The sequence below is a fragment of the Gadus macrocephalus genome, chromosome 15 (assembly GCF_031168955.1).
Source record: "Gadus macrocephalus chromosome 15, ASM3116895v1".
In the NCBI taxonomy this organism is placed as follows: Eukaryota; Metazoa; Chordata; class Actinopteri; order Gadiformes; family Gadidae; genus Gadus; species Gadus macrocephalus.
In genome coordinates this window covers 8,072,399-8,099,784 of record NC_082396.1, presented here as the reverse complement: position 1 = coordinate 8,099,784, position 27,386 = coordinate 8,072,399, and the positions used below count along the sequence as shown (strand labels likewise).

General features: G+C 46.8%; 1 protein-coding gene across 6 annotated transcripts; it reads right to left on the bottom strand.

The window, feature by feature from the left end:
* Positions 1 to 8,436: 8,436 nt before the first annotated feature.
* ccar1 (cell division cycle and apoptosis regulator 1) lies at positions 8,437 to 26,775 on the bottom strand. Of its 6 annotated transcripts, none has more exons than XM_060073598.1 (27): positions 26,685 to 26,775; positions 25,989 to 26,177; positions 25,478 to 25,656; positions 25,182 to 25,376; positions 24,967 to 25,014; positions 24,398 to 24,430; positions 24,097 to 24,305; positions 23,777 to 23,903; positions 23,294 to 23,422; positions 22,593 to 22,782; positions 21,744 to 21,912; positions 20,663 to 20,818; positions 20,026 to 20,251; positions 19,415 to 19,528; positions 18,888 to 19,054; positions 17,752 to 17,962; positions 16,320 to 16,403; positions 15,977 to 16,162; positions 15,008 to 15,199; positions 14,502 to 14,813; positions 13,967 to 14,102; positions 13,227 to 13,312; positions 12,443 to 12,589; positions 11,736 to 11,856; positions 10,819 to 11,001; positions 9,865 to 10,070; positions 8,437 to 9,474 (listed from the first exon to the last, which is right to left on the bottom strand). In XM_060073598.1, the coding sequence occupies exons 2-27, from the start codon at positions 26,125 to 26,127 to the stop codon at positions 9,394 to 9,396; spliced, it is 4,026 nt and encodes a 1,341-aa protein (XP_059929581.1). In that variant the 5' UTR covers positions 26,128 to 26,177; positions 26,685 to 26,775; the 3' UTR covers positions 8,437 to 9,393. The 6 variants fall into 6 exon arrangements, with proteins under 6 accessions (XP_059929581.1, XP_059929582.1, XP_059929583.1 ...); XM_060073599.1 differs by having other exon boundaries at positions 23,309 to 23,422; XM_060073600.1 differs by having other exon boundaries at positions 24,097 to 24,290.
* Positions 26,776 to 27,386: the final 611 nt, after the last annotated feature.

The window sequence follows — 27,386 nt, the reverse complement described above, 5'->3', positions numbered from 1 at the left end:
TAGATCAGACAAACACAAAAGTGAACATATACAAAAATAAAACTGTATGGGTTTATTTATGCTCGAAAACATTAAACATTTCCGAAATCCCTTCAAAAAAGGAGCTGATGAAACAACAAAGAATGACGATAGGCAGCTCTCCAGTGGAACAATATGCGTGAGGAAGTGTGTCTGCATGCTACATGTCACGACGCACCATAAGTGGATTCTCTCCCCTTTTCCCCCCGCCTCTTTTTAAATACATTACAGCTCTCTCTTCTCCCCCCGTACCACAGAGATCAAAGAGGAAGAGGAGGAGGCTGGTTCGTGTTCACTCTCAATAGTGTGTATTGACATTTAAGACAGCCACAGGGGCATGCTCCAGTGCCTGCGAGCATACAAGACAGAGAGGAATCCCTGGGTCCCCTGACTGAAACCTGCTGGGGTGGGAGACGTCTGTCCCGCTGGCTCATCCACCACCGCCAGGCAGCCAGGCAGACGAACAGAACGGAAAAGCGAGTAGGAAGAGGGCAGGGTGCACTTAGTCTATAAAACCTGATTGAACCTGAACTCACACAACTGTAATTGGTCTCGATTTGAATCGACTCCAAGAAATACGACGAACGGATCCCAAACATCAAGTGTTGGAGAGAGAGAGAGAGAGAGAGAGAGAGAGAGAGAGAGAGAGAGAGAGAGAGAGAGAGAGAGAGAGAGAGAGAGAGGGCTCACCCCCACCACTCCACCCTGATAGGATAATGCAGCTTTCTCCATCAGCAGTGTGTAGCTGTGGGTCCCATGGTGGTGGTGATGGGGAAGACAGAAGGAATGTTGAGATGGTAATATTACACATCAAAGACAAGGGTGCGAGGTGGTGAGAGAGAGAGCAGGCTGAGCTTGGGCCGCCATGCAGCTTGCCACACACACATAGACACACACACACACACACACACAAACGCAGTGACGTGTATGTGAATGAATGCAGATGTGCATGCGTGTGCCACATACGTATGCACACATTCACTCTCACACGCAAACATGTGCACACGCACATATTCACACATTCCAACAGAAACATATCATAAAACTTGCGCGAACATAGACAAACAAGCACCCAGACACAAATACACACACAATCACAAATTCAAAAAAACGCACAAACACTTCAGAGGTGAACGATGCAGATCACAGCCACGTGAGAGATGTCTCCAGCTGCACTTTGAGGCTGCGTGGGAGAGCGGGATTTAGTCTACCCTTTAGTAACGTATTGTGGCTGCCTGCTCCATTTACACACCGTTAAGCTCACAGGTGCACGCGGTTCTAGTCAAACACAGACCTCCGCCGAAGCCATAACACTGGGCTCGCTATCAAAAGCCTCACTGTGTTTTTTATGTTGTCCTGCTGCCCGTTAAACACACAGACACCACCACGTTAACAGATCCAGGCTCAGTTCAAGGGGACAGAGTGTACGTTTCACACCCGTAATGCCTGGTCCCTGTTACTGCGTACCTGTAAACGTGTGTGTTAGACCTGCGAGTAAGTAGTACCAACTCAGTGATGTTCACTTAAGGGTCTGACCTCATATAGCCATTAGAATTAACTTTTGTTGAAAAATCTGTAAAAAGGGTAACCTGGCCAATAGGGCAGCAAATCACAGGGAAAAGTACAAAACGGCAAATCAGGTGCAAAGACAGCAGCCAATAGTGTTCTGTTCCATCAGTCACGTGATCACATTGGTCAAACCAAAATAATAAAGGTAAGATTGGAGCTTCAACCTTTACAAAGCTTTGTAGGCAAGATGTTATGCAGCTATTCAACTTCATCATTCTGCATTTGTTTACCTTTGCTGTTTGGTTCTTAGCTATATCCTTCTTTGCACAATGATGGTTGTGCAAAGAGTGGCACAGAGGACTGCTTTCTAAATGCATAACCATATGTTTCTACAAGTTTTAAATGTTTCTCGGCCCTTTTGGACTGCAAACTGGTGTAGAAAAAAAAAAGAAGAAGCCCAACCAGCAGAGTTATGTTCTCATGCATTCTTCTGCTGATTGCCATCCCTGAACCAGCATGCATACACTTCCACTTACATGTTCTTTATTCTACAGACGCTTTTGGGCAAAGCCACGTCCAAGTGAGGCTGCGAACAATCAAAGCACGCAACGCAATCAATATTGGAACCGCTACAACTGAAGTGCGGCACAGCGTTTGCTAAATAACCTGATACACGTGCTAAAGCTGTAGGAATCAGAAACATGCCTGTTGGTCTCCATGTGACCTAGACATCCGAACAACGAAGCAACGTTTGAAGTAACGTGTTAATTGACATCCGCTGGCTTTCTAAAATGGACTAGAGCCACTTGTCATCAGTCCACTTCCCAAATATGAGGGCGGATATTGGTCTGCGATACGTCACTTGTCACCGTAGTGGACCAGCAGCCGGTCAGTGACGCTCACTGTATTAAGGCAAATGGGTTACGCTTTGAACTTAAAAAGCTGCTAGGGAAATGGTGTCACATCAAAGGCGTGTGTAGCATATGAGCTTCATTAGCAGCATACACACACAGCCATGGGGCGTCCAGAGAGAACCACTCACTGTTAAAGTCAGACCTTGCACGTCCAAGTAGTTACTGCAACATGTGGCCTTGTAATGACAAAGAGACTAATGAACTTACACGCACACACGCCTGCACACATGCACACATCCCTACAGACACGCACAAGCACGCATGTGCGCACACAGCAGGAAACTCTTGTTAGTGAAAGATTCCACCAACTGTTCTCGGTGACCCCTGCTTTGAGGTGGCCCCAAGCATGCAGGAAATGCCTGCCGGCAACTTCCTGCCCCTTTTAAGAATTTGGAACCTTGGTGGGGAAGAAGATCAGGGGAGCGAGGAAGAGTGGCGGGCGGGGGGGGAGCAGGACCGTGGGCAGAAAGGAAAGCAGGAATACGATTTGGTAAGAGAGCAGAGATACAGAGAGAATTGAGAGAGCTGGACTGAGAGAAGATAAAATAGAACAGGAAGAAGAGCTGGAGAGAGAGCACTGAAGAGTGAGAGCCGGCCAGAGACTTGAAGAGAGAGAGCGGGACAGAGCTGAAGAAATAGAGAGAGCAGGACAGAGCTGAAGAAAGAGAAAGTGCAGGAAACAGCTGAAGAGAGAGAGAGAGAGCAGAACAGAGCTGAAGAGAGAGAGAACGGGACAGGGAGCTAAAGAGAGGGGGAGAGCTTAAGATGAGAATGGGGGGGATCTCATTTAACGATAGGGCTACGCAAATCTATACAACCTGCTGAAGTAAATGCCATTGGAGGCAAACATATGTAGGCCACTTCCTGACAATCTCTTAAATCTACAATCCCCATCTGCTGAATCTATGAATGACTGAGGTTTCGCCAGGGCAACCAATCTGCGACCGGAACAGGAATGCTTCTTGTGTTTGTCGGCCATTGTTTGCTCTGTGGTGCCGGTGCTGTTTTTTGTAACCCATAATTGTATTCACGTTGTCGAAAGCTCACCGTGCAATTACACAATGGAAATGTTAGCTTTACTAAATTACACATTGCTTCTGGCAACAGTCCAATCGGGCGCCATGATTATCTTATCGAGTGACATGCGCTCCCTTAGGGGCCCTTGAGTAGTCATGGGAGGGAGGGAAGAATCTGTTTTGGATCTAGCCGAGTTCCTCTCCAAAAGGTGAATGCCATTATGGCCTTGGTTAACCGGAGTTAAATCATGAAATATGAAACCCTTTTAAAACGCAGTGCGAGGTGGAGCGGACCCAAACAGCCCCAACCATGAGGGCTGTAGGACCACTCTCCAGAGGAGTCTGTCTGGAGATATGTATGGTCGATAACTGGTCCTAGTTTGGAGGGTCTTTCTCAGCAATCCTTATCTCGAGAGGCATGCGTTCGCTGCTAGGCTCCCAGAAGGACAGCTGCCCCAGAGGTTATGTTGTCAATAACAACCGTGGAACTTTCTCACACTGTAACCCAGTATTCCCAGAGAAAGTTTGAGAGAGTGAGAGGATCATTTCCTTCAACAACTACACCACTTTGCTGAGCTGATCTTAAAGGAAATAGGGGTCTTTGGGCAGCCTCTCCTCTTGACTTACCCCCACCCACCCCCCCCCACCACCACCACCCCCCTGGCCTTCCAGTAGGGGCCTGCCGTGCTGGAGAGACAAGGAACAGTCAATGGGAGCTCTCAGGTATCAGTTACCTCCTAGAGTATCAAACAGCCTGGTGGAGGCAGAGAGCAGCAACGACGGGCTCCTGTTTGTTTGTTTGCTTTGGTGGAGGCAGGACTCCCCTGGCGAACCTCAAGAGGAGACGGACCTAACTGGGAAAGACGATCCAGTCAGGCCGGGAGAGAGAGAGAGAAAGAGAGAGAGAGAGAGAGAGAGAGAGAGAGAGAGAGAGAGAGAGAGAGAAAAAAAACCTTACTAATGCTGAAAAGACCACGAGGTGTAATGAATGAGCTGTCGCTGGTTCATTTCATTGGTTGGAAGACTTGATTGCTTGGCATTTTGACAGTATTATTTTGTATGATTTTATGCCCATGTATGTATCTGGATGGGACAACAGTGGGTTCAGAACATGAAAGAATGACATTTAGCATAGGGGTGCATTTGATGACAAAGCAGGCGTTTCACTGGAATTTTTCCCCCATGCAATGAAACCATTGGTTTGACCCATGAAAGTGACATGGGGTGTTCATGGTGCTTTATAGGCGCGGCCTTCAAGGCCTCTCCCTCTGCTGCTGTCATGTCAATGTCACTGGTGGACAAGAGAGGAAACAATGCAGGAAGCACACAAGGGGCTTCCCAGGGCTTTTAGCAGGGGGATTGCGATGCTGCAAGAAGGCCCTTGTCATGGTAACAACTGCTGAGACATAAGACATGCACACTGGATGGCTGACCCGCTAGGAGAACCCAGGAGGAATGTTTCTTAGCTACGGAGAGAGAGGACATAGGCGTACATTATATTACGTACATTCAAATGAAGGTTTGTTTGCGGAGCGATCCACAAGTGTGTGTTCCAGAGGGTGGACCGTAAAGGGCAATCAAAGAGACCCAAGGAACCAGAGGACCACGGAGCCATAACTCATGCAGGGGAAAGCAGAGCGTTTCAAGGCTATTTTGAGTTCCCAAAGTAGTGGAACATGAGGCTTGGGATGGACCCCGCGCGGTTTTCCTTTCTAGACGCACTTAGGCTAACAATACGGCCAGTGTAACGTCACACCGCATCTGCACATGCTTCCTGACATCCGCGACCCTGCCCCGCAACTTCAGAAGCCTTATTTGCATGAAAAGCAAGCGTCCTGAGAGGGGGTTGGGCTTGAGCTGGCTCATGAGAGGCTGCCTAAGAACCAAACTGACTATTTGCTAAGCTAAATCTTCTTTACTACCCCCTGATGCCCGAAGTCATCATGCCTTGCATTGAAATGGACTGTTCAACCCATACCCCAACTCTTTGATTGTAGGAGGGGTTAAAGAGGAGAGGGTGCGATTGTGTGTATGAATGTGTTGGATGTGGGAAAGGTGTGTGATTGTGTTTGCACGTGTGTGTGTGTGTGTGTGTGTGTGTGTGTGTGTATGTGTTTGTGTGTGCATGTGTAGGTGAAAAAGTGTGTGTGTGTGTGTGTGTGTGTGTGTGTGTGTGTGTGCGTGTTTCTGTGTGTGCATGCGTAGGTGAAAAGGTGTGTGTGTGTGTGTGTGTGTGTGTGTGTGTGTGTGTGTGTGTGTGTGTGTGTGTGTGTGTGTGGGAGGGGAGGGCTACACAAAGAGCCTCTGTTTGGGCCTAAGAGTGGGGTTACCTGCTCTGCTCTCTACGGTGAGTTCAAATTTCACATGTCACATGTGCATGACCTTGCACATATATGCATATATTTTCCCTCCTGCTTGCAAGCTTGTATGTTGCTATAGTGCTCACCCATGTGCATGTTTGTATGAGCGTTTGTGTCTGTGTGTGAATCTGTCTGCATGTCTATGCAATCCTATCAGGACAAGTGATATTGTATGTCGTTCCGAAGGGGAGGAATTGAACAAAAGCGTTAACTGACACTCCTATAACCTGCTAGAGCATCGCCTTGACAAGTCATTGTTAGAACGAGTGGAAGGACAAAGAGATGTTGTTGAAAACTGGACAGTGATGGAAAGATTCCTAACCCCCTTTTTAATGAGACAATATGCAGACACTTGGTTTCTTGTGACAATCGGTTACAGCATTCAGGGCATTTTTACCTTTACGGATGGGATTCCTATATGACGAACAGTGGGGAGTCACTGTTTCTCTGCAATGTTTAAGTTAAGTGGAATGCTGTGGATTCTGTGTCGACTGCTTACGAAGGTTTGCATTTTTTTATGAAAGTTGATGCGACCACCAATTTGAATCCTAATCCTTCTTTCTTTGTAATTTTCAGTGGAGCAATCTCACCGCTAATTTTAAACTAAAACAAATGAAATCAATCTCCTAAAAGCTGCGGCCAGGAAAATCAGATCATAGTTATTGCTGCCCAAATAAGGCCAAATATCACCAGTCCAATCAGCCTGCTGTGATTGTACGACGTAACTGAAATCTACTGAACAATTTGCTCCTACAACAAACAAAACATGTATTGGTTTCAAGTTCAGAAAGAAAGCAGTGGGAGCTTATTTCTGCGGGCGTTGTTGTTGGATATAGGACAGCAAAAGCACAGGATTTCACTGCCATTTGCTATCCATCAAAGGGGAGAGTCTTCCTGGCTGGACACCCTATCCTCTCCTTTAGGAACCGAGTGTGACAACTCCCAGCACTGCCAGTTTTAGAGCGCTGGAGCCCAGGCTAAAGCAAGGGCCCTCAGCCAGAGAGGTATAAAATGTTCAGTGAAAACAGATACCATGATGGGGGTTGCAGAGTGACAGGGAGATGGAGGCCACGCTTAACCTGTAAACCAGGTGGACCTCGCTCACAATGAACTGGAACACAGCCAGATCTTTTTAGGCCAACAGCACTGGTGGTTTTGAAGGTAATGTTTGAAGGTAATGTTACATTTCACAATAGGGGTTCTTATCTTATTATTAGAGACCCAAAGACCAAAAGTGGGTCCCGAACCATCAAGTTAGAGAGGGTCATAATGACAATGCACATAGTTAGTGACCATTTCGTGTTGAAAGCATCATCCGTGTGACCAGTTTCTTGAGACAAAAACATTTAACCCATTGTTTTACAGTAATGCTCGTGGTTTTGGAGTAATACTCCTGATTTACAGTGATAATCGTTTTCATTTAAAGTGGTGGCTGCTGAGTAATATTCAATGTTGAAAGTAACAGTAATATGATATCGGTTTTTTTAAAAGGTCCCTTGTGTTCCCTAGCTTCTTGCCAATATCCCCTTTTTGCACATTGACCGGAAGAAAGACTTCCTTTCCCACCCTGTTTTGTGTGTCTGTGTGTGTGTATGTCAGTCAGAGAGTGGGGAAGTGGCGAGAGAGAAGACAAAGGCAGCGACCAGTATTACATCAATTTCAGGAAAGTCCCTATGCCCCCATCGTCCTACTACTCCAAAGACTTAAAGCTCCTGGGAAAGTGTTGCTGGTGATGTCTCAGGAGATAAAACGAGATAAAATTGGCCAAACACTTTCGAAACGTTCATTGCCTTACCAAAGGCAAAAAAACATTATATACAGTACATTGGTAAAAACTCTCTACGTCACCTCACCTCAGTTATAATGGATGGTGTGTAGGCGATCAATAGGCCTATTCCTGGATCCATAGCATCATTGTTAGGGATTTGGGAAAATAACTAGAGTATACTTACAAAAATATACTCTAGTTATATAGAAATATAGATTGTTTAAATGTTGGTAATTGTCTCATACGGAATATGAAAACTGGTCGATTATACCTACCGTTTATTAGGAGCATACTTCTGAAAGAGTTGACAAGCCGGCCTACTAAGTGTTGAGCCATCTGAAATTCTCAGTTTAGGTCAACGGTTGCCAAACAAAGACCATCACAAAACAGGTCTTGTTTGGGAAGGTTCTTTTAAGCAGCCCAAGTTTTGCTTGACAATCAAACTAACATGGTTAAAGATCACATGACATTTGCAGAACGGCTTAGAACGGCTAATTCCACCACACCTGGTGGCATGTCATGGGACCTTTAAGTCTCTATTTATTTACAGCAGTCATAACTGTCCTGTCTTCTCAACTTAACATACAAATGACAGTGTGTCTCTAATCTAAAATACAAGTTATTTGTTATAACAAGACATCGAATGTTTTTCAGCGCACAGATCTACTTTTAAGTGAAACACGTATCGATGTCTTTAGGACGCTCATTATGAAGTTATAAAATTAGCTCCTGAGCAGTGCTGCCTCCAGCTGGTCATTTTGGAGCATTACACACTTGTCACCCCTGTTCATTTCCACATTATCGAAAGACAAAGCATGTCTAGTCACAAAAATATATATTGTGCGAAAACATGGTGTTAAATGAACCATTTTAATCAAGCACAAGACATCAAAAGAGTACAATGTCAATAGAAAAATAAAAATTGCCTTCAACAGGGTCTGATTAAATTAGATTTTGGCTCTTCTTTGACCAACACTTCAAAACAATAAAATGTACAGACTTCAAGTGAATTTCAAAATATGAATCTTAATTCCTTCAGCATCAAAGAGACATTCATTAAGCTTATTGTTTGGTTCCCATGTAGTCAGTAGTTCCCTCCTCGTCAAACAGAAGATGAATTCTTCCCTTATAAAAAAGGTCTAAAAGTGTGAACACACCACATGACAGAACAAAGCCATGCTCTAGCCCAGAAGGGCCAGCAACAAGTAAAGTTTAAGAGGATCGATGTTTCTCGTGGAAAGGGAATCATGCATAGTCATGGCCTAAAGGAACAGGGCAAAACAGAGGAATTCTGAAAAGGTACAATGTGTTTATTGGAACACATTAAGTAATTTAACAGAACAGAATATTTCATGAAGTAGTGGGGTTTTTTGTGACACCGGCTGGAGCCAGTGTCTCATGATCCGCTGTTGAAAAGTAGTTTTTTTATTTCTTTAAATATATTTTTTCTTGCAAATAAATATATATATTTTTATTGCTAAACAGGGAACCTAATATCTTGGCATCAAGTACAACGCCAACATACTGGCATAAATCTACATGTGGTACCTGATGGCAATGTCGAAGTAAAAAATTTAATGAAAATGTACTCATTCACACAAAGCTATGAAAAACCACAAATCATGAAATTAGCTTGAGTAAGTGTCATTTGAGAGAAAATTAGAACATCAATAAGCAAAAGAATTACTTGAATGAAACAAAAACTTAGTTGTGTAATCAAATCAAATGAAAAAAAAAATCACAATAAAAAAAGAAACGAAAAGCGCTTATTTACAAGTAGGGAAGAAAGATTCACATCACAGATTCATTCAGTTGTCGCCGCCGTTGGTTTGAGCCGAGGGAGTTGGGCCCCTGCTCTCTGCCTCAGGAGACCCCTCCGCCTGTGGGTCCTAGAACAGGAAGTAAACAAACAGTTAATGCTGATTCTGATGGGTCAGTTAGAGCAGTCCATTTTTTTCTGAAAAGCAGACATAGCTGCTGTGATTAACAGACCGTTGTAATGAAACATTTTTCAACCGTAGAAACTAAACTACTTATTTTGAGCGGAAGCAGTACAATCTTTAAAAGAAAATAATATCTTCCCGTCATATTTTGTGTCTAATGATAGATTTCATTAGTAAGTAAACGTGTAGTCAGCGAGGGCGACGGGTCGTCAGGGTTTATTCCGCAGTTTTGACCAGCTCACTGCACATCTTCCCTTACATGTTTCTGAATTCCCCAACAGTCTCTTTGGGGATGAAAGCGTCTACTAAACGAACATGGGAGTAAAATGGCGTCACCTTTCCGAGCGTGGCCAGTAGCTCTTTGACGGCGGAGGTCAGGCTGCCGGCACACGTGTTGATCTGCCGGTGGTAGGTGGTCTTCAGCTCCTCGGTGGTCTTCAGGGTCTCCTGCGTCAGGCCCAGCGTGCCTTTCACCTCCTCCAGCTCCTTGCTCAGCGCCTTGTTGGCCTGCTCCATGCTGCCCATGGCTTTGGTGTCCTCATCTAGGAGAGCAGAGTCAAGACAGATGAGAAGTCAGGTTTGGGTCCGAGACAGAGTGAGGGAGTGAGGGAACTAATGTTGATTCATTCGCTCACAAGCAAGGAGATCTAGTTGATCTAATTGAGACACTATTAGATAGGTATATAACCCCATACAAACACACCAATAGCCTCTAAATACTCCATCATTCTAGGGGAAGATGGTGTTGTCTGGGCTTGCATCATATTGGGATATTGCAATAAAGGGAATACTTCTTCTTTTCATCTTCTCCTTAAAAAAAAACCAAAAACACATACAACTAAAAACCCTAGCTGTTTGACTATCGCATAGACATGCATTATTTTTTTCTTACAAATAGCTACTGAATAATTAAAGTTTAACATCACAGCATTGCGACAAATCAACCCCACACCAGCTCACCACTGATAACATGTCGGGTCACTTTATGGCAACAGTCCCACATGAAGGGAGAGTCAGGTGAAAGCCGACCAGGCGTCTATTTAGCAAAACTCAAATTGAGCCAGACACCGTCCCGAGGGACGTCTGGCACAGAGTGTAGCTTGCAGGTTTGAAAATATATTGTATCTATTCATTGATCTGATGCAAATATGTCCAGATTCAGAATCTCCACAGATGGCTATGGTTAAAAGACTTCTGGAACAGAGTGTAGCTTGCGAGCTCAAGATACAAGAACATAAATCCACTGGCTGGCACACACACACAGCATTCCATCTCTCTGAGGGATCGTACCCATCTTGGCGTCGAGCATGATGAGCTTCTGCTCGATCTCCTCCCGGGCCTTCTCGCTCTTGTCCAGCTTGGTCATCATGCTGCCCACGTCCACCATGGCGCCGTTGAACACGATCAGACCCCCGGACTCGCTGGACTCGGCCATGGGCGGAGCCGTCAGGGACGGGAGCAGCGCCCGGTTGCCTGGGAGACAAGGTTCGGTTGATCAGAGTTCTGGATGTAGCCCTTCTTCTGCCCGTATCGAGACCCCGTCGCTTCAGACCGTCGAGAACAATTATTAAGTCGATGTCAACAATGATTATATAACATGTCGGGTCACTTTATGGCAACAGTCCCACATGGAGGGGGAGTCAGGTGAAAGCGAGACCAGGCGTTTATTTAGCAAAACTCAAATTGAGCCAGACACCGTCCCGAGGGACGTCTGGCACAGAGTGTAGCTTGCAGGTTTGGAAACATATCGGATCTATTTATTGATCAAATTCAAATCTGTGCAGACTATCCACAGATGTAGCCAATCTTCTCCCCATATCGAGACCCCGTCACTCGAGACCGGCGATGACAATTATAAAAGGTGATGTCAACAATGATTTATACTACGGTCAATCGTTTATTCTACATTTCCTCCAATTTTCGTATTGTTTCGATTTGTAACTTCATCTATTTTCTGTAGTTCTTTGCATATATATAACTTTCTTGAACTTCTGCTGCTGTGACAACAACGTCACCCATCTGGTATTACCGTTCTAATGGTTACTGACCCAAAGAAACCCAAGCATATCAATTGAGTGTCAGTCATTCAAGAAACTTCACCAAAGATTCACAAAGCCAGTGGAAATGGAACCGAATATGGGCAAACTCCCTGGCCATGTTAACCATCTCTAGAAGGTCAGATGAGAAAGTGTGAGGCAGGTACTCACCCAGAAGGTGCTCCACCTGGGTGTCGATGAAGGAGGGCGGGGCCTCGTCCTTCCCCAGGTCCGTCAGCTTGCGGTAGTAACAGGACTCTTTGACCACCGGCTTATTTAACAGTTTCTTTACCTGGGAACGGAGCGACAGAGAAAGAGGGTTAAGTCATTTGGTGGAAAAGCTTGTGCTGGAGAAACATGGGACGGAGGTCTATTTAAGGAGGGGTTGGAGGTTGTTTTCAGCATGGAAAATAAACAATCTTTCTTGTTCATATAAAGGTCAAAAGAGGACACGTTGGGCCACTTTATGGCAACAATCCCACAGAGGGAGAGTCAAATGAAAGACTATCCCATGGACATGCATGCTTTCCTACTAACATCTACCGAATAGTTTATGTTTAACAACCAAGCATTGGTTCAAATCAAACCCACACCAGCTCACCACTGATAACATGTCGGGTCACTTTATGGCAACAGTCCCACATGGAGGGAGAGTCAGATGAAAGCAAGACCAGGCGTTTATTTAGCAAAACTCAAATTGAGCCAGACACCGTCCCGAGGGACGTCTGGCACAGAGTGTAGCTTGCAGGTTTGGAACTATATCACATATATTTATTGATCAAACGCTAAATCTGTGGAGATTTTCAAGAGGCTTAAAGGAAGAAGATATAAACAAGCAGTTGTGTGTCTGTGCGCGTTGAGTGCGTGATTGAGTGTACCTGAGCGCGGGAGAGGTGCAGCCCCAGTGTGTACATGATCTCCTCCAGGTCCCTCTCCATCAGGTAGCCACAGTGGCTCTGGTCAAAGTACACAAAGGCCATCAGCAGCTCCTTGTTGTAGGTCAGCATCAGCTTCTTCTCCTTGTCCTGCAGGGGAGACGCCAGCCAACACTTAAGACCAACATACGACTGTTTTCTCATGGTGAGAGACTCGCAGTGACTCTGGAAGGAGCCGGCGTGGGCAGCATCTTGCTCGAGGATCGTTGGGGTTCAAACCCAGAACCTCTCAGCTGGATGTGAAACCACCACTGGATAATAATAATAGGCACCTTTTTGTAGTCGTTTTAAGCGTTCTATGCATTAATTACAAAAAAAGCCAATGGGGCCGAGTGCTAATTAAGAGGAGGAAGGATTTTGTTTCAGCTTAGAAAATAAACGTCCTTTCTAGGTCAAATATCAATCAAAAGATGTTGGGTCACTTTATGGCAACAGTCCCACATGGAGGGAGAGTCAGGTGAAAGCGAGACCATGCGTTTATTTAGCAAAACTCAAATTGAGCCAGACACCGTCCCGAGGGACGTCTGGCACAGAGTGTAGCTTGCAGGTTCGGAAATATATCGTATCTATTTATTGATCGAAATGCAAATCTGTACAGACTCCAGACTCTACACAGACGGCTATGGATGGTTATGGTTAAAAGAGACTGCACAGATTACACGACTGCGTGTGTGGTTGTGAAAAGGCCCTAATATAGTTATGCTGCGTGTGGAAAACAGGAACCCACCTTAGAGGCCCTCTCCTTGGAGGCCTTGCCCTCGTCTTTGCGCTCCTCCTTGCGCTCCTTCTCAGTGGAGTCGTCGTCCTCCTTATCTGAGACGGGGAGAAGGCCGTAATGTGGTCAGTTCATCACTCTGATTCAGCGCCTGTATTTTGCCTCGTCTTTTGTCAAACACTTTGTAGGTGCTGCATAAAAAAAGGGGCTACATAAATAAAGCGTTTATAGTCATAAGCATTGAGCGGGTGAAGTCTGAAAAACTAAGGAGACATTTGTAGGCAATGTATGAGCGTGTTCAGAGTTAGTGTTTTGTTCCCTTAGGGGGCCAGATTAAAGGTTGTATCAGCGATGCTAGGCCGAAACATAAATTATCACATTCATCTGATCTTTCCTCACGATCCGCTAGCTGCCCGCCCCATAAGCAGGCCGTCAAAAAAACGTGTCTCCTATGCTGTAGGCAGCCTATGCTCCGAGATCGTACACAAAAACAGATGGTACTCCCAACCACTCAAAACCAAAGTAAATAGTATTCCAACCAACCACCGACAAGGGGTGGGTGTTGTGGGGTTTTGCGCTGCGCTCAAGATCGTTTTTACTGGATGCACGAAACACGGAAGGGAGGTGCGGGCTGGCTCTGTTTGGGATCTCGCTTCAAATACCAACAGAAGAGACGTCTCCCAACATCGCTGATACAACCTTGAAGATAATCTAAATCAAGCTACGCAGGCCTCGGGTACATGAAGGGCTACCATTGTCTTCCTCTTCGTCGGCGTCCTCGGCCTCCATGGGGTCATACTCCTCTGCGTTGGCCGTGCTGCCTTCATCCTCACCCTCCTCTTCCTCACGAGACTCCTCCTTCTTCAGGTTCGGGACCTTCTCCTCGCTCTGGGGATGGCAGATGGGCAGGGGGGTCAATTCATGCCGGTATCCGTTTTCATTGCTTCCATATCAGGATTCTGATGTTATTAATTAATTATTAATTGTTGATGGTACAACCTACAGGGGGTGCTATAGAGTATATTTGCCTATGGTCGACCTTTCTAGGTCAAATATAGGTAAAAAGGTGTCGGGTCACTTTATGGCAACAATCCCACATGGAGGGAGAGTCAGTTGAAAGCCGACCAGGCGTTTATTTAGCAAAACTCAAATTGAGCCAGACACCGTCCCGAGGGACGTCTGGCACAGAGTGTAGCTTGCAGGCTTGGAAATATATTGTATCTATTTATTGACCAAATGCAAATCTGTGCAGACTCCAGAATCTCCCCACCCACACGACGCGCTTACCTTCTTCTTCTCCTCGTCCTCCCTGGTCTTCTTCCCGGCCGGCTCCTCGCTCTCCTCCTCCTTCTCCTTCTTGATGTCGCGTTTCAATCCGCCCTCCTTCTTCTCCCCCACCACCACGACCGCTGTCGCTGCCGACGTAGCCGTAGCAGTAGCCGCCGCCAGCGCCGTCACCGTCACCTCCTTCTTGGCCTTCTTCTCCTTGTCCTTGTCCTTCTTCTCGTCCTTGGCGGGCAGCGAGGCCAGGGCCTTGTAGATGCGGTAGCCGAAGTCCCGCTGGAGCATCTCGTTGAAGAGCTCGGCGAACAGTGACACCTGGTGGTGGGATCCGATGAGAATGGGGATCAGAAAACACAGAGTGTGAACGCAGCAGCGCTCAAAGAAAATTTGAAGTGCTCCTGGAAGGTAGGCTACCACAATGATTAACTATGTGTGTGTTGTACTACAAGATTGTAGTGTTGGGCTCTGTACCCCAAAACATGGTAGCTTGGGAAGGGGGGGGGTCTCACCTCAAAGGAGTGCTCCTTGTTGTCCTCCAGCCGGTAGTCCAGCAGCACGCTCAGAGACATGATGCTGCAGTCGAACTTGCCGTTCTTGGCGGCCCAGTTGGGGTACACCAGGATGGTGGGCTCCTCCGGCAGCACGTAGCGCCGCTCCCGCCGCTGGCGCTCCAGCTCCTCCAGCTTCCGCCGCTCCTCCTCCTGACACGCACCGAGATCACACGCCCTGTTCAGAGCTACCGCACGCTGGGTGGGGTGTGCCTACAAGACGGATCAGTTCGCCTGATCGAAGGCTGGCTGGCATTACATACGGCGTCATCGTGACTCCCTGATCTGGGACTTGGCAGTCCTGCTGTGTAATATAACTACCTGGGGGGGATCGAGTTGAGAGCGAGTGGATGAAGCGTTCAGAAGGGGAAGTGTGTTACTACAGTGGCAAGTCTACACGGCGTTGACTTGAAACGTTTTCACTAGCTTTTTACAGTTTTCAACTGCTGGTCGAGTTTGTGTCTACCCATTACACGCTTACAGATCCCTGCCTCAAACAACATGATTGGTTGAAAACGTTTAAACCAGATCCTTCATGTGGAAGTGAAACCACCACAAGACTAGCTGGCCCTGAATTTGGGGGCTGAGTTCTAATTATGCAGAGGATGTTGTTTCCGCATAGAAAATAAACAACCTTTCTAAGTGAAATGTAGGTCAAACGTAGACATGTTGGGTCACTTTATGGCAACGATCCCACATACAGGGAGAGTCAGGTGAAAGCCGACCAGGCGCTTATTTAGCAAAACTCAAATTGAGCCAGACACCGTCCCGAGGGACGTCTGGCACAGAGTGTAGCTTGCAGATTTGGAACCATATCGTACCTATTTATTGATCAAATGCAAATCTGTGCAGATTTGGATCACCACAGACGGCTTTGGATGGCTGTGGTTCAACGCGGCCACCATGAAAGAGCAGCCCGACCGGACCTACCTCTTTATCCTCCTCCTGCGGGAGCTCCTCCTCCTCGGGGACCTTGACCTCGGGTTTCTCCGGCTCCTTGGCCTCCTCCACCTGCTCCTCCACCTTCAGCTGCTTGGTGAGGCGGGCGATCAGCTGGGACTTGAGCCCCTTGGAGCTCAGGGAGCGACAGTCCAGCTCCTTACGGAGATCGTTCACCTGCGAGGGGCAAGGAGAGAGGTCAGAGGGGGGGACTCTCCGGATTCAGAGAGACACAGGGATACGTTTGAAAACTACATTTTTGAATTCAATGTCTCCAAGACTACAAAATAGCCTGGAGGTTTGCAAGTTCTTGTTGCAGAACAACCCGCCGTACCTTCATGGACTTTGGGTCGAGCTTATCCCAGTGGGTTGGTATGGTGACCTCCTTAGCATCTTCCTCGTCCTCCTTCTCTTCCTCCTTCAAGGGAAAACGATTCAGATGGATGGATAGATGGAGAGAAAGAGCGACAGAACGGGAGACACACAGGAAAAGGGAGAGAGAGAGAAAGAGAGGGAGGAAGGAGAGGGAGGAAGGAGAAGGGACAACACAACAGTCAGCACACACAGCTCCAGGCCTCCGGTGTGATTCAAAAAGAGTTGACGTGTGCAAAAAGCAGGGTCACATGATCGTGTCTGTCATAGTCTCTCTGCTGTGCTTTACTCCACTGCCACATAACACAGGGAAGCTCTCCACTAGCTCTTCTAAACATAACAATTTATTAAATTAAACAAATTAAAAAAGGAAATGTCCCCCCACAACCCCAGCGGCCAATCAATGCAGTTCTGTGGAACACAACAAAAAAAATAAAAAAATAAAAATGACCAGGTGTGTCCAAAGGGTGTGTAGGTACATCAGGTGACCTGGAGCTGTTCTCTGAATGGAGTGTGAATGGGTGGGTGGGCCTAGTATGGTCTATGACTGGGTAGAGGGGGTGGGAGGGGCGGGTATCTTGGGAGGACTGTTCCCATAGAAAATAAGCCATTCGTCCAACCAACTGCAGTGGAAGAACCAAGTTCTACATGTAGCCCCAAAACAATAGCAAAAAAAACAAGTGCAGACAGGAAACAGGACTTAGGGGTGGGGTCTGGGGGATGGTCACTTTTTCCCAAGTCAGCCGATATCAAATTGATCTTCTACATAGCACACACACACTCACACAAACTAGACCAAAAACATTACGCCCTCACACAACTGACGCTACAGATTCCAGCTAAGGTTGAAACAATCAAAAATGGTTCCCAACACCAACATTTAAATGAAACCCCAATCGACTCTCAAACCCACATTTCTGAGAAAACCATTTGATAGCAAGCCACGTTTGATGGATCATCATCATAGTTATTTAAGGAATTAACGAGGGTAGTTTTCATCCCGTTTTAAATTGCGTTAAGAAAGCTGGAAGCTGTGTCATCAGCTGGGACCGCGTGGTCATTGTATCAAATGGATGCTAGTCTCTCTCTCCTTGGGACAGTACGTGTCTTGTCAGGTGTTGTGGGGCAGAGTGAAGGATGCAGACAGAGGAAAGGGGAGGGGCAGGGGCAGGGGACACAACAGCAGGGTAGGGAGGGCTTGAGGGCAGGCGTTTGATGGTGCGATAGTGTGTGCCTGTGTGCTGACGTGTGACATCTCTGTGTGCGAGTGTCTCACGTGGGTGTGTATGAGTGTATGTGGTGGTGTTTGTTTTTTAGCTGTGTTTTGTGTGGTAATTCCTGTGCCTTCCTGTGAGAAGCGGAAATGAGAAGAGAGGGATTAGCGGGTTCAGTGCCTGTTCTCCATCCGCCTCCTTTCGCTCGGCCGACAGCTTCTCGGCCAGCTGCTCCCGGAGTCGCCGCGAATGCCCCTCCCACTCTGAGCGGGTAGGAAGACAATGCCACACATCCGGGAGAAACAAAACCACTGTCTCCACATGTGCGGGGACTGTCCGCCCCTTGTGACTCTCCTCCGGCCGGTGATAGCGAATCTCTGCAAAGCGATACCTGTCGCAAAGGAAGAGGGCGCATTGGAAAGAAACATTCTCGTCAGGACACAGAGAGATAGAGATAGGAAGAGAGAGAGAGAGAGAGAGGCAGAGGCAGGTTGGACGAGGACAAGCCTTCTATTCCCCCACAAATAGAGCTAGTCCCGTTTCCCCCTCCGCGCTTCATTACTGTCAGCCCTCTCTCTCCTACGAGTAAACAAACCCAGGCTGCGTCTCTCCATCAACCAGCAGGGACTTAGTAGGTTAGGGTGGCCAATTTGACAATAAAAGCCGACATGACAGTTACAAAGGAAACAAAAAGTACACGAATCAAAAACACGACCCCATCGGGTTATTCCCTCTCCGGCCAGCCAATTAGAAGAGCACTCTGCATCTAACACCAGATTATGGTATGTATGCGCTGTAGCGCAGGTAGCTGGTTGGGGAGGGGGGAGGGGGGGGGCGAGGAGTGGTTGTGAGGAGTAGAGACAGAATGAAAAGAACACAATGACGTGGAGTTAAATATGCAAGATATTTAACCAGAGCCCATAGAACCACCAAACGACGACAACAACAGAAAATAATGGCGGCGTCTCCCGGTCTTCCAGTCCACTGCTCATCCAGCCACAGAGAATCATCAAGGCACGCCATCTTTCATCAAATCCATGTGTGAGTGTGTGTATATGTAGATTTATATACATATACGTGTGCATGTATAGAGAGGCAGGACAACACGCACACAAAAGCGACGACGCTTAAATAAATATAAAGTAGCAAATCAAAAATCACAGGTATCATTAATATGAAGAAGAACAGTTATACATTCATGCAGCGTTTGAATTTTGGATTTTTAGCTTTGCCTTTTTTTTCTTTTTTGCTTGCTTGCATCGATTCACGAGAGGTCTGACCGTGGTAGGGTGAGGTGGCGGACAGAAGGTACTTACCACTGGGTGCACAGACTGAGGTCTATGCCAGTGAGGGCCTTGCAACAGCGTATGGCTGTCTTAATGAGGACAGAGGGGTCCGTCTCCGGCTCGGCTCCGTCCAGGGAGGGGGACCAGTGGCCCCCGATGGCCATGGCCTCGTCCTTGCCCCTCATCCCCACCAAGAACTGCACACGGAGAGAGGGACGCACGCGCACACAAGCAAATCAACAAAAAGAATTAAAAAAACGGTGATGGTGGAGATCAGGACGGGATGAGAAACCAAAGGAGAGCAAATGAGAAAATAATAATTTGGTCATGAGTATCAGAGGAGAGACTGAAGAGGCTATAGAGAACGCCCGTTGAGAAAAACATCCGATGTATTTCTTTCACAAACACACAATGAGAATTCAGCGATGGAATAAGATTAAGACCTCACGGTTAGCGCTCTGCTACGCTACTCAAACCCCCCAGACGCCACCATTACCTCCCTCCCTCCCCACGAAGGAAGCACACGTGAGGGACGCGGCGATGGGCTTGCGGTGTACCTTAATGAGTCTAGCCGGATGCTGGAAGGCATCTCGGAGTTCCTGAGGGTCCTCGGCCAGAGCGCAGGACTTGTGGTAGAGCTCCTCTAGACCGGGGTTAGCGAGCAGCATCACCTGCAGGACCAGACACGGACATCAGCCAGGAATACGAGCGCAAGGCATAGACAACAACAGGACCACGACTCCGTGAGCAGGGCCATATTGTGACCGAGCCACTGGTTCCAGGCAAACTGGATAACAACCAGAGATAAAAAATGATAAAACAAATATACTGGGTCACACAACAAAAGTAAGGTGCTACTATTTTACTATCAAAGTGATCTAGCTTTAATCCACAGCGAATTATGTTTAATTTGTTGATGGGAGCCAGTAGGAGTTGACTCCTGATGCCCAGGGAGGCCTATATAGGTTAGGCTACGAACACACTGGGGAACTAATGCTGCACCTTTCTGCAGAGTCAAACACTAAACTAAGTTGAACCTAACACTACAACATCCAGCCCCCCCTACCACTCCACTATCTTCTCCCCCTTTTATTCCCTCGACAATTCGTGCTCAACCAGACCCATCGGGACACCGCCAAGTCTGACGTCAACCAACAGATGGTCCCACCTTGGCACTATAGGTGTGGTTGGCGTCGGGCGGGTCCAGCACGGCTGTGTTCTTCACCAGCGGGTCCACCTCCTTGTGCATGATGTGGAAGTTGCAGTAGTTGCCGAACTGGAAGGGCCGCTGCAGGGGGAAGGCGTCCACCCAGGTGAAGACGGCGCCGAAGAAGTCGCTGGGGATGTACAGGCTCTGGTAGCGGCGGCGCAGCTCCATCATGTCGCAGTTGGAGCTTTAAGGACGCAGGAGGAAATACAAATAAGAGCTTTAGGGATGGGGCCCATCGTGGTGGACATGACCACGTCCACATGGGTCCTTTGCATGACGTTTTGCAGAAACTACAACTAATAAAACCAAGATTTAACATATTCCCCTCCACCCCCCCTCCATGTGCCACTCACTCCCTTCCACGCTTCCATGCAGATTTATGATAAAACTAAAACCTAATCCAAATCAACCTGAAACAAGCAAATTATCCCTAACACACTACCACAAAGGAAGAAGAGATAATCGCGCTTCTTTGCTAATCCTCTGCCAATATATGATAAAATGGGCTAGCTTTAAATAAAGTAAACGCCCATAAAGAAAGACACCCTAGCACCAAAACAACGCCAACATGGCCGACGGCGTGTTGCCTACTCACCCGTCCAGGCTGAACTTGGAGAACTGGACCGTGTAGCGAGGGACCACCCTGCGAGGCCTGCGGGGCGAGCGCTCCCGTCTCGGGGAACGCTCCCTGGAGCGCTTCCTGGTGGGCGATCGCTCCCGGGACCGCCGACGCTCCCGCTCCCTGTCACGGCTAGACCACAAAGGAATACAGACACGGTTAAACGTACAGTATGGAACAATTATAATAAAGTACGTGAAATCTAGAGTGTGTGACTAGAGCACTAGCCGGCTAAACTAAGTGTGGCTAGAGCAGAAGACGGCTAAACTAAGTGTGGCTAGAGCAGAAGACACCTAAACCTTGTGTCACTAGACCACTGAACTAAGTGTGTGATTGGAGCACTAAACATATTAACTAGGTATAACTAGAGCAGAAGACAGCTGAGGTGTGACTAGAGCAGAAGACAGCTGAACTAAGTGTGTGATTGGAGCACTAAACAGCTGAACTAGTCGTGACTAGAGCAGAAGACAGCTGAACTAGGTGTGGCTAGAGCAGAAGACAGCTGAACTAGGTGTGACTAGAGCAGAGGACAGCTGAACTAGGTGTGACTAGAGCAGAGGACAGCTGAACTAGGTGTGGCTAGAGCAGAAGACAGCTGAACTAGGTGTGACTAGAGCACCAGCCAGCGGAACTAGGTGTGACTAGAGCACCAGCCAGCTGAACTAGGTGTGACTAGAGCAGAAGACAGCTGAACTAGGTGTGGCTAGAGCAGAAGACAGCTGAACTAGGTGTGGCTAGAGCAGAAGACAGCTGAACTAGGTGTGACTAGAGCACCAGCCAGCTGAACTAGGTGTGACTAGAGCAGAAGACAGCTGAACTAGGTGTGACTAGAGCAGAAGACAGCTGAACTAGGTGTGACTAGAGCAGAAGACAGCTGAACTAGGTGTGACTAGAGCAGAAGACAGCTGAACTAGGTGTGACTAGAGCACCAGCCAGCGGAACTAGGTGTGACTAGAGCAGAAGACAGCTGAACTAGGTGTGACTAGAGCAGAAGACAGCTGAACTAGGTGTGACTAGAGCACCAGCCAGCGGAACTAGGTGTGCCGTGTCTCCCGACCTGCGCTCCTCCTTGGGCCGCAGGATGAGCTCGGGGCCGCGGTCGATGCGGTTGGGGAAGCGTGGGGGCGGTTCGATGCGTCTGACGGGCTGCGGCTGGGGCATCATCCTCACTGGCGGCTGGAGCAGACCCCCGGAGAACACGTCCGGGGCGAACACAGGGGCCCCCCCTTCAGCACCACAGACGTGGAGAAATACAGAAACAACACTCAGTCAGTACAGAGAACGTTGTTTACAGAGTACGGTGGTATCCATTCATTTAGCCAATAATGGTGTCGACAGCAGACTATCCCAATAAAAATTACCTTTTTAATTATTATTCCCTAAATGGTATGTTCTGTGATGAGTGGTGTGTAATATATGTCGTTTAGTGGTCAACTTTATACAAAGAGTCCAGGTGGACAACACTGTGAGTGCGTAGAGGACTGGCCATCTGGAGCACTGTATCTTATAATAGAGCGCCCTCGTGGGAATATAACACCTGGCCTGGCAGCCTTAACTCCAGGCTAGTGGTGCGAGACAGGACGGCTGCATGTCGTGTCCCTAGGTTGGGTGCTACAATAGGGATCACTGCAGTCCCAGGCCAACACCAAGATTATAAACACTAAATTACTAAGTCAGGTCACAGCTAAAGCCCATTACTTATGAATGCTTATCTTTGTGCGAATGTATTGTGATCGTGATGCCTGAGACTATAATAAAGAAAATGTGAATGACTTATCTAAGAATATATATATAAATATAAATACTTTACGGGACGGCTGCCCTGTGTGGTAGAAAACGAGGTCCTGGCTCAACATGGACCAACGTCCATCAACATCACATGATGGAGGGTCTCCTGTCAGCTTACCTTTGGGTGGGGGCTGGGGCAGCAGGGGCTGGGGTGGGTTCTGCAGGAGAGGGGCCAGAGAGGCGGCAGACATCTGGGGCTGAAGCAGGGAGGGTGGGGGGCCCTGGTTGGGGACGTTGAAGGAGTTGGGGGGAGGCAAGGACTGCATCATGGGCGGGCCCTGCTTCATCATGTTGGGTGGGGGCTGGTTCTGTTTGGAGGTGGGAGGAGATAAGGGTGGGGGTCTGATGTTATTGTCAGTGTCCAGAATGACAGCTACCTGTAATTCTGATTTGAAATTTTGGCAAAGTAATGTAGTAACATATTGAACCCAGTGCTTAAGAACGTAATAATATATGAATTCACTGCAACGTACAATGTTCCCACTCGCTGTAAAGCGATATGCACAAATTCTAATGAACTCCTTTCTGGAGTTCTACAGTGATTTGAATAGTGTATTTGGCTAAAGTACCAGCAGCAGATTAACAGACAACCGGACACTATCACTATGCAGGCCTTTAGCACACAAGCCTTCCAGTGAGTTATCTTTTTAAATATATACGTCAAGTACATGAATGAGCAGATAGTGGGGTCAGGCATCTTTTTTAAGCGATCCCCAAATGTAGGCTGCTGACACTGGGGTTTTTAAAAAAAACAGAAAGAAAAATGGCATGTGGTGCAGGTTGGGCCCGAAGGCGGGTGTGAGAATGAGCGAGACGTGCCGGGAAAGGGTTTACGTTTTGCCGGTTATCCGGCGCCGAGTGCATGTCCGAGTACCGCAGCTGCATGGGCGGCTCGTAGAAGTTGCCCAGCTGCTGCGAGGCCTGAGGTAACGGCGGAGGCTGCTGATGCTGATTCAGGGTGAGGAGCAGGAACACACGTCAGCAACACACACACACAGTTGCCATGGTAACCAAACCCTCAATCGTTTTGAAGCAGAAATAAACATGCAACTCACGGGTCGGTTAATAAGAGCATTGACTCTAGCTTAATATATTTATACATCTAAATCCATGTACACCATTATGCACTTTAACTGCTTTAAAAAGCCAGTCAAGCCAAGTGTGATTGTTTCTTCAGTTTACACAAATAATTAAAAAAACTGAAATGTCATTAAAAAAATATTCAGCAGATATCAGTATATTGTATTCGTTCTGGCCTAATTGACGTTCTCTGAAGAGGGAAGCAGTGTCGGGCATTCTGACCGATTGGTTGGAGAGCTGAGGTAAAGTCTGGATGCGCTGTGCGTTCCACTTGAAGGGCATGTTGGGATTGTAGACCGCTTCCACTAGGACCCGGTCGCCCACCTGGGGGGTCTTCCCTTTCACCGCACTGGCAGGACGAGAACAGTAAAAATTGTACTTGCATTAAATTAATAAATCATACTTCATTATGTACATCACACCAGGCACAAAGACAAATTGAGTACATTGACTCATATCTCCCTACAAGCAATTTAAAGTCGATATCATTGGGTACACAGGCCATATGTAACAGGAAAAGATACTACGTGTTCAAATGTTACCTAAGCTGGAAGAAGACGTCCTCGTCCACAAAGCCGAACGTGTCGTGGAGTTTGTTGACCACGCCGGTGAAGACACGCTGCTTCTGGGGCTGGGCCTGCGGTTGGTGGCTGGAGCGCGGCGTCGGATAGGACACCGTGATCTGGGCCGTCTGCTGATTGGACATGCCCAGGCTGGTGGGCAGGGCCCCCGAGGGCTGCGAGAGGGAAAGCTGCTTCTGTTATTGTGTGACCATTATGGAAGCACTGGAACAAATTATGTATTTACACATGATGCGTATTATTCCCCTAGTTAGCTCATTACCTGAGAAAGCAGGGCCTGCTGAGGCTGTGGAAGCTGAACACAGTGAGGGAGAGAGAGAGAGGAAAGAAAACATTCAACAGTGGGTTGGCTACCATGTGTCAATCTTACCACAAAACACACTGCAATCATTTTACAATTCACTAGAGGCTTCATTGATTTTTTTTTCCATTATCCTTATTAATGTGGTTGGGTGCACTTGAATGAATCAGGTTCCAAACAAAAGTAACATAGTCAGCATTATTAAGTACTTGTCTTATTGTCAACGTCACTGGAAATGATGAAGATGACTACAATAGAACCAAACTGTTTTAATGTTTTGCCGCAATAATGCAGCAGTTCAGGCTGGACACTTTAGTTATGGGATAAGTCACTTAAAATTTGTATTCCAAATAACACTTGGAATATGTGAAGATGGCAATACAGGTGGTCTAATTTTTGATTGATATAAATAACAATGTTTGGTGCACAAACAAACAGCAGAATCCCATTAAGACCACTGTTTGACGTAAGATAATATATAGAGCACAGATGCAAATAGCACACCAGTGCCTAGAAGCGCAGTATTTTACCTGATGAGGGACATTGTACAGCTGCTGCTGTGGAGGTGGTGGCTGTTGCTGTTGTGTTTTTTCAATTTTGGATTGATAGAAATCAACATGATTTGACATTAAGATCAAACACTCATTGAAATTGCTGACAAAATATAAGACATAATACAACACAAAGGTTATAAAAAACAAACAGAAGCACGTACTTAATCAGTGGCTAAGGCAGCAGGTCTTACCTGATGGGGTACATTATACATCTGTTGTTGTGGGGGCGGTTGCTGTTGCTGATGTTGTTGTTGTTGTTGTTGTTGTTGCTGCTGCTGCTGTTGTTGCTGCTGCTGCTGCTGCTGCTGCTGCTGCTGCTGTTGCTGCTGCTGCTGCTGCTGCTGCTGCTGCTGCTGATACTGCTGTAGGGCAGTATTGATCTGAGACTGGAAGTGTAATACAGGACTTGTGAGACAAGCAATACATTTAAAACAAGACAAGCCAGTGAATGAATAGGTCACTAACTGGGGGCCGGCCTGTTACTCACCTGCTGCAAAGCTGCGGCGGCTGCAGCAGCTGCAGCCTGCTGCTGCAGGGCGGCGGTCTGCTGGGAGAGCTGGTAGTTTGCTGCAGACTGGTTGCCAAGGGAGGCGGCTGCCAAGGCGGACTGCGGTGCGTACATTGAAGGAGAAGCTCCTAGAAGCGATGGCTGCTGCACTCCGAGAGCTAAAGAGTAACAGAAAGCCGCCATACTTAGGAGTGGAAGGATACGTTTTAGGTATTATATTACACTTAGTTGACAGAGATTAGAAATAGCTAAAATGATTTTTATTATATAGTTATGCATAACGAATGCTTAACAAAAGATGAATTGGAGCCATACGCAAAAAACGTTAAATTATGCACCACCACGAATAAATAAAATATAGTATTCGAAATGTATTGCGTCTTGATTATTGTTATTATCATCACAATCAGCATACAATAGCACGTGCATATTTGACATCAATTTTTAAACACAGGCCGACCATTCATAATGTAAACGAAAGAGCACTGACCATAATCTCTTGGTGTCTGATACTCACAGTGTAAGCTGTTTAGGTCAAGAGACTGTCCAGAGTGGCCAGGCTGGGACACCGCACCAGTGGCGAACTGAGTCGCCCATGGCGGGTTCTTCTGCCCCCCGAACTGGGCCATGGCTCACTCGGGAAAAGGGAGAGTCTCCGCAGCAGCTAAAATGCTTCCTTCTATAAAACAAACCCAAAGGCATACGATTAGCTCTTGCTGACACAGCAACCATGATAGCGTCGCCAGCCAAGCCTTCTTGCTACCTCAGCTAGTTAGCAGCAGCAATACACCTAGCTTGTTAACTGTAGCTATTTATCAACAAAACAAAACTCCCAACTTGCAAAGCAGGACGACTAACGTAAAAAAAGTAACAGCAAGCCAGTGCCTTTGTGTATGTATACATATTTATAAAAGGATTTCACCATGTAGAAATAAGACTACGCGTAGCTGAGTCCGTTAGCAAGTAAACGCGCATGACTCGTGCTGGTTTTTGTTATCAACAACCTAGGCCCCGGCTAACCAGTGCTAGCCAATATCACGACTGGTAGTTGTCAATAGAAAACATTTTAATTGTGAAAATAATCCTGATTCAAACATCTACTGCACAACAGCGATCGAAATAGGAATAACATCTCACAATACCCGATCTTCGATTAAATGTAATGATAAATACGTTGGCTTCTTACCACACTGTCCTCTGTACCCGGCTGCTCTAGACATGTACATTGCGCATGCGCATACGCGTGGGAGATCAGTTTGCCACTGAGGGTTGTATGTCTTTACTGCTAAGCTTTTAAGGCCCGAAATTATTTTAACCCTAAAACATTATTACATTAGTACACGAGTTCCAGCGTGCATGTCACTTAAAAGCAAGTATACACAATCAATAATATGTGTGTGGGAATGTTGTCTGCGTTGACATATTTACACCCAAACTAAAATTACGATTGCATTGGAAATTCTAAGGAAAAATGTATCTATATTTTTCGTTTTACTTGACAGTATACCTCGCAATGTGATCCAAATGCGCATGAACCAGATTATAATCGGCCATATGGGGACGCTATAGAAACCATACAAATATAGTCAAAATAATATATGGTTATGGAAATTCATTTAATGTTTTGATTCTTAAATTCGGAGGTTTTTAGCATTTAATGTCTGATGGATTAATTTGGTAAACTATGAGTTTTGTGTAGTATTGTTACTCAGACACGTGGCCATAACCTATTTGCTACAAATGCGCATGTGCCAGCTCTGGTGCGAAAGCTAATAATGAGGGTAAATTACCTATAGGTGCCGCTATAAACAGCATTACATCTTTATCGGAACAAACATTGTTTTACAGTCTATGGCCACAACCTATTGTATACATTTTATGGTCCTAA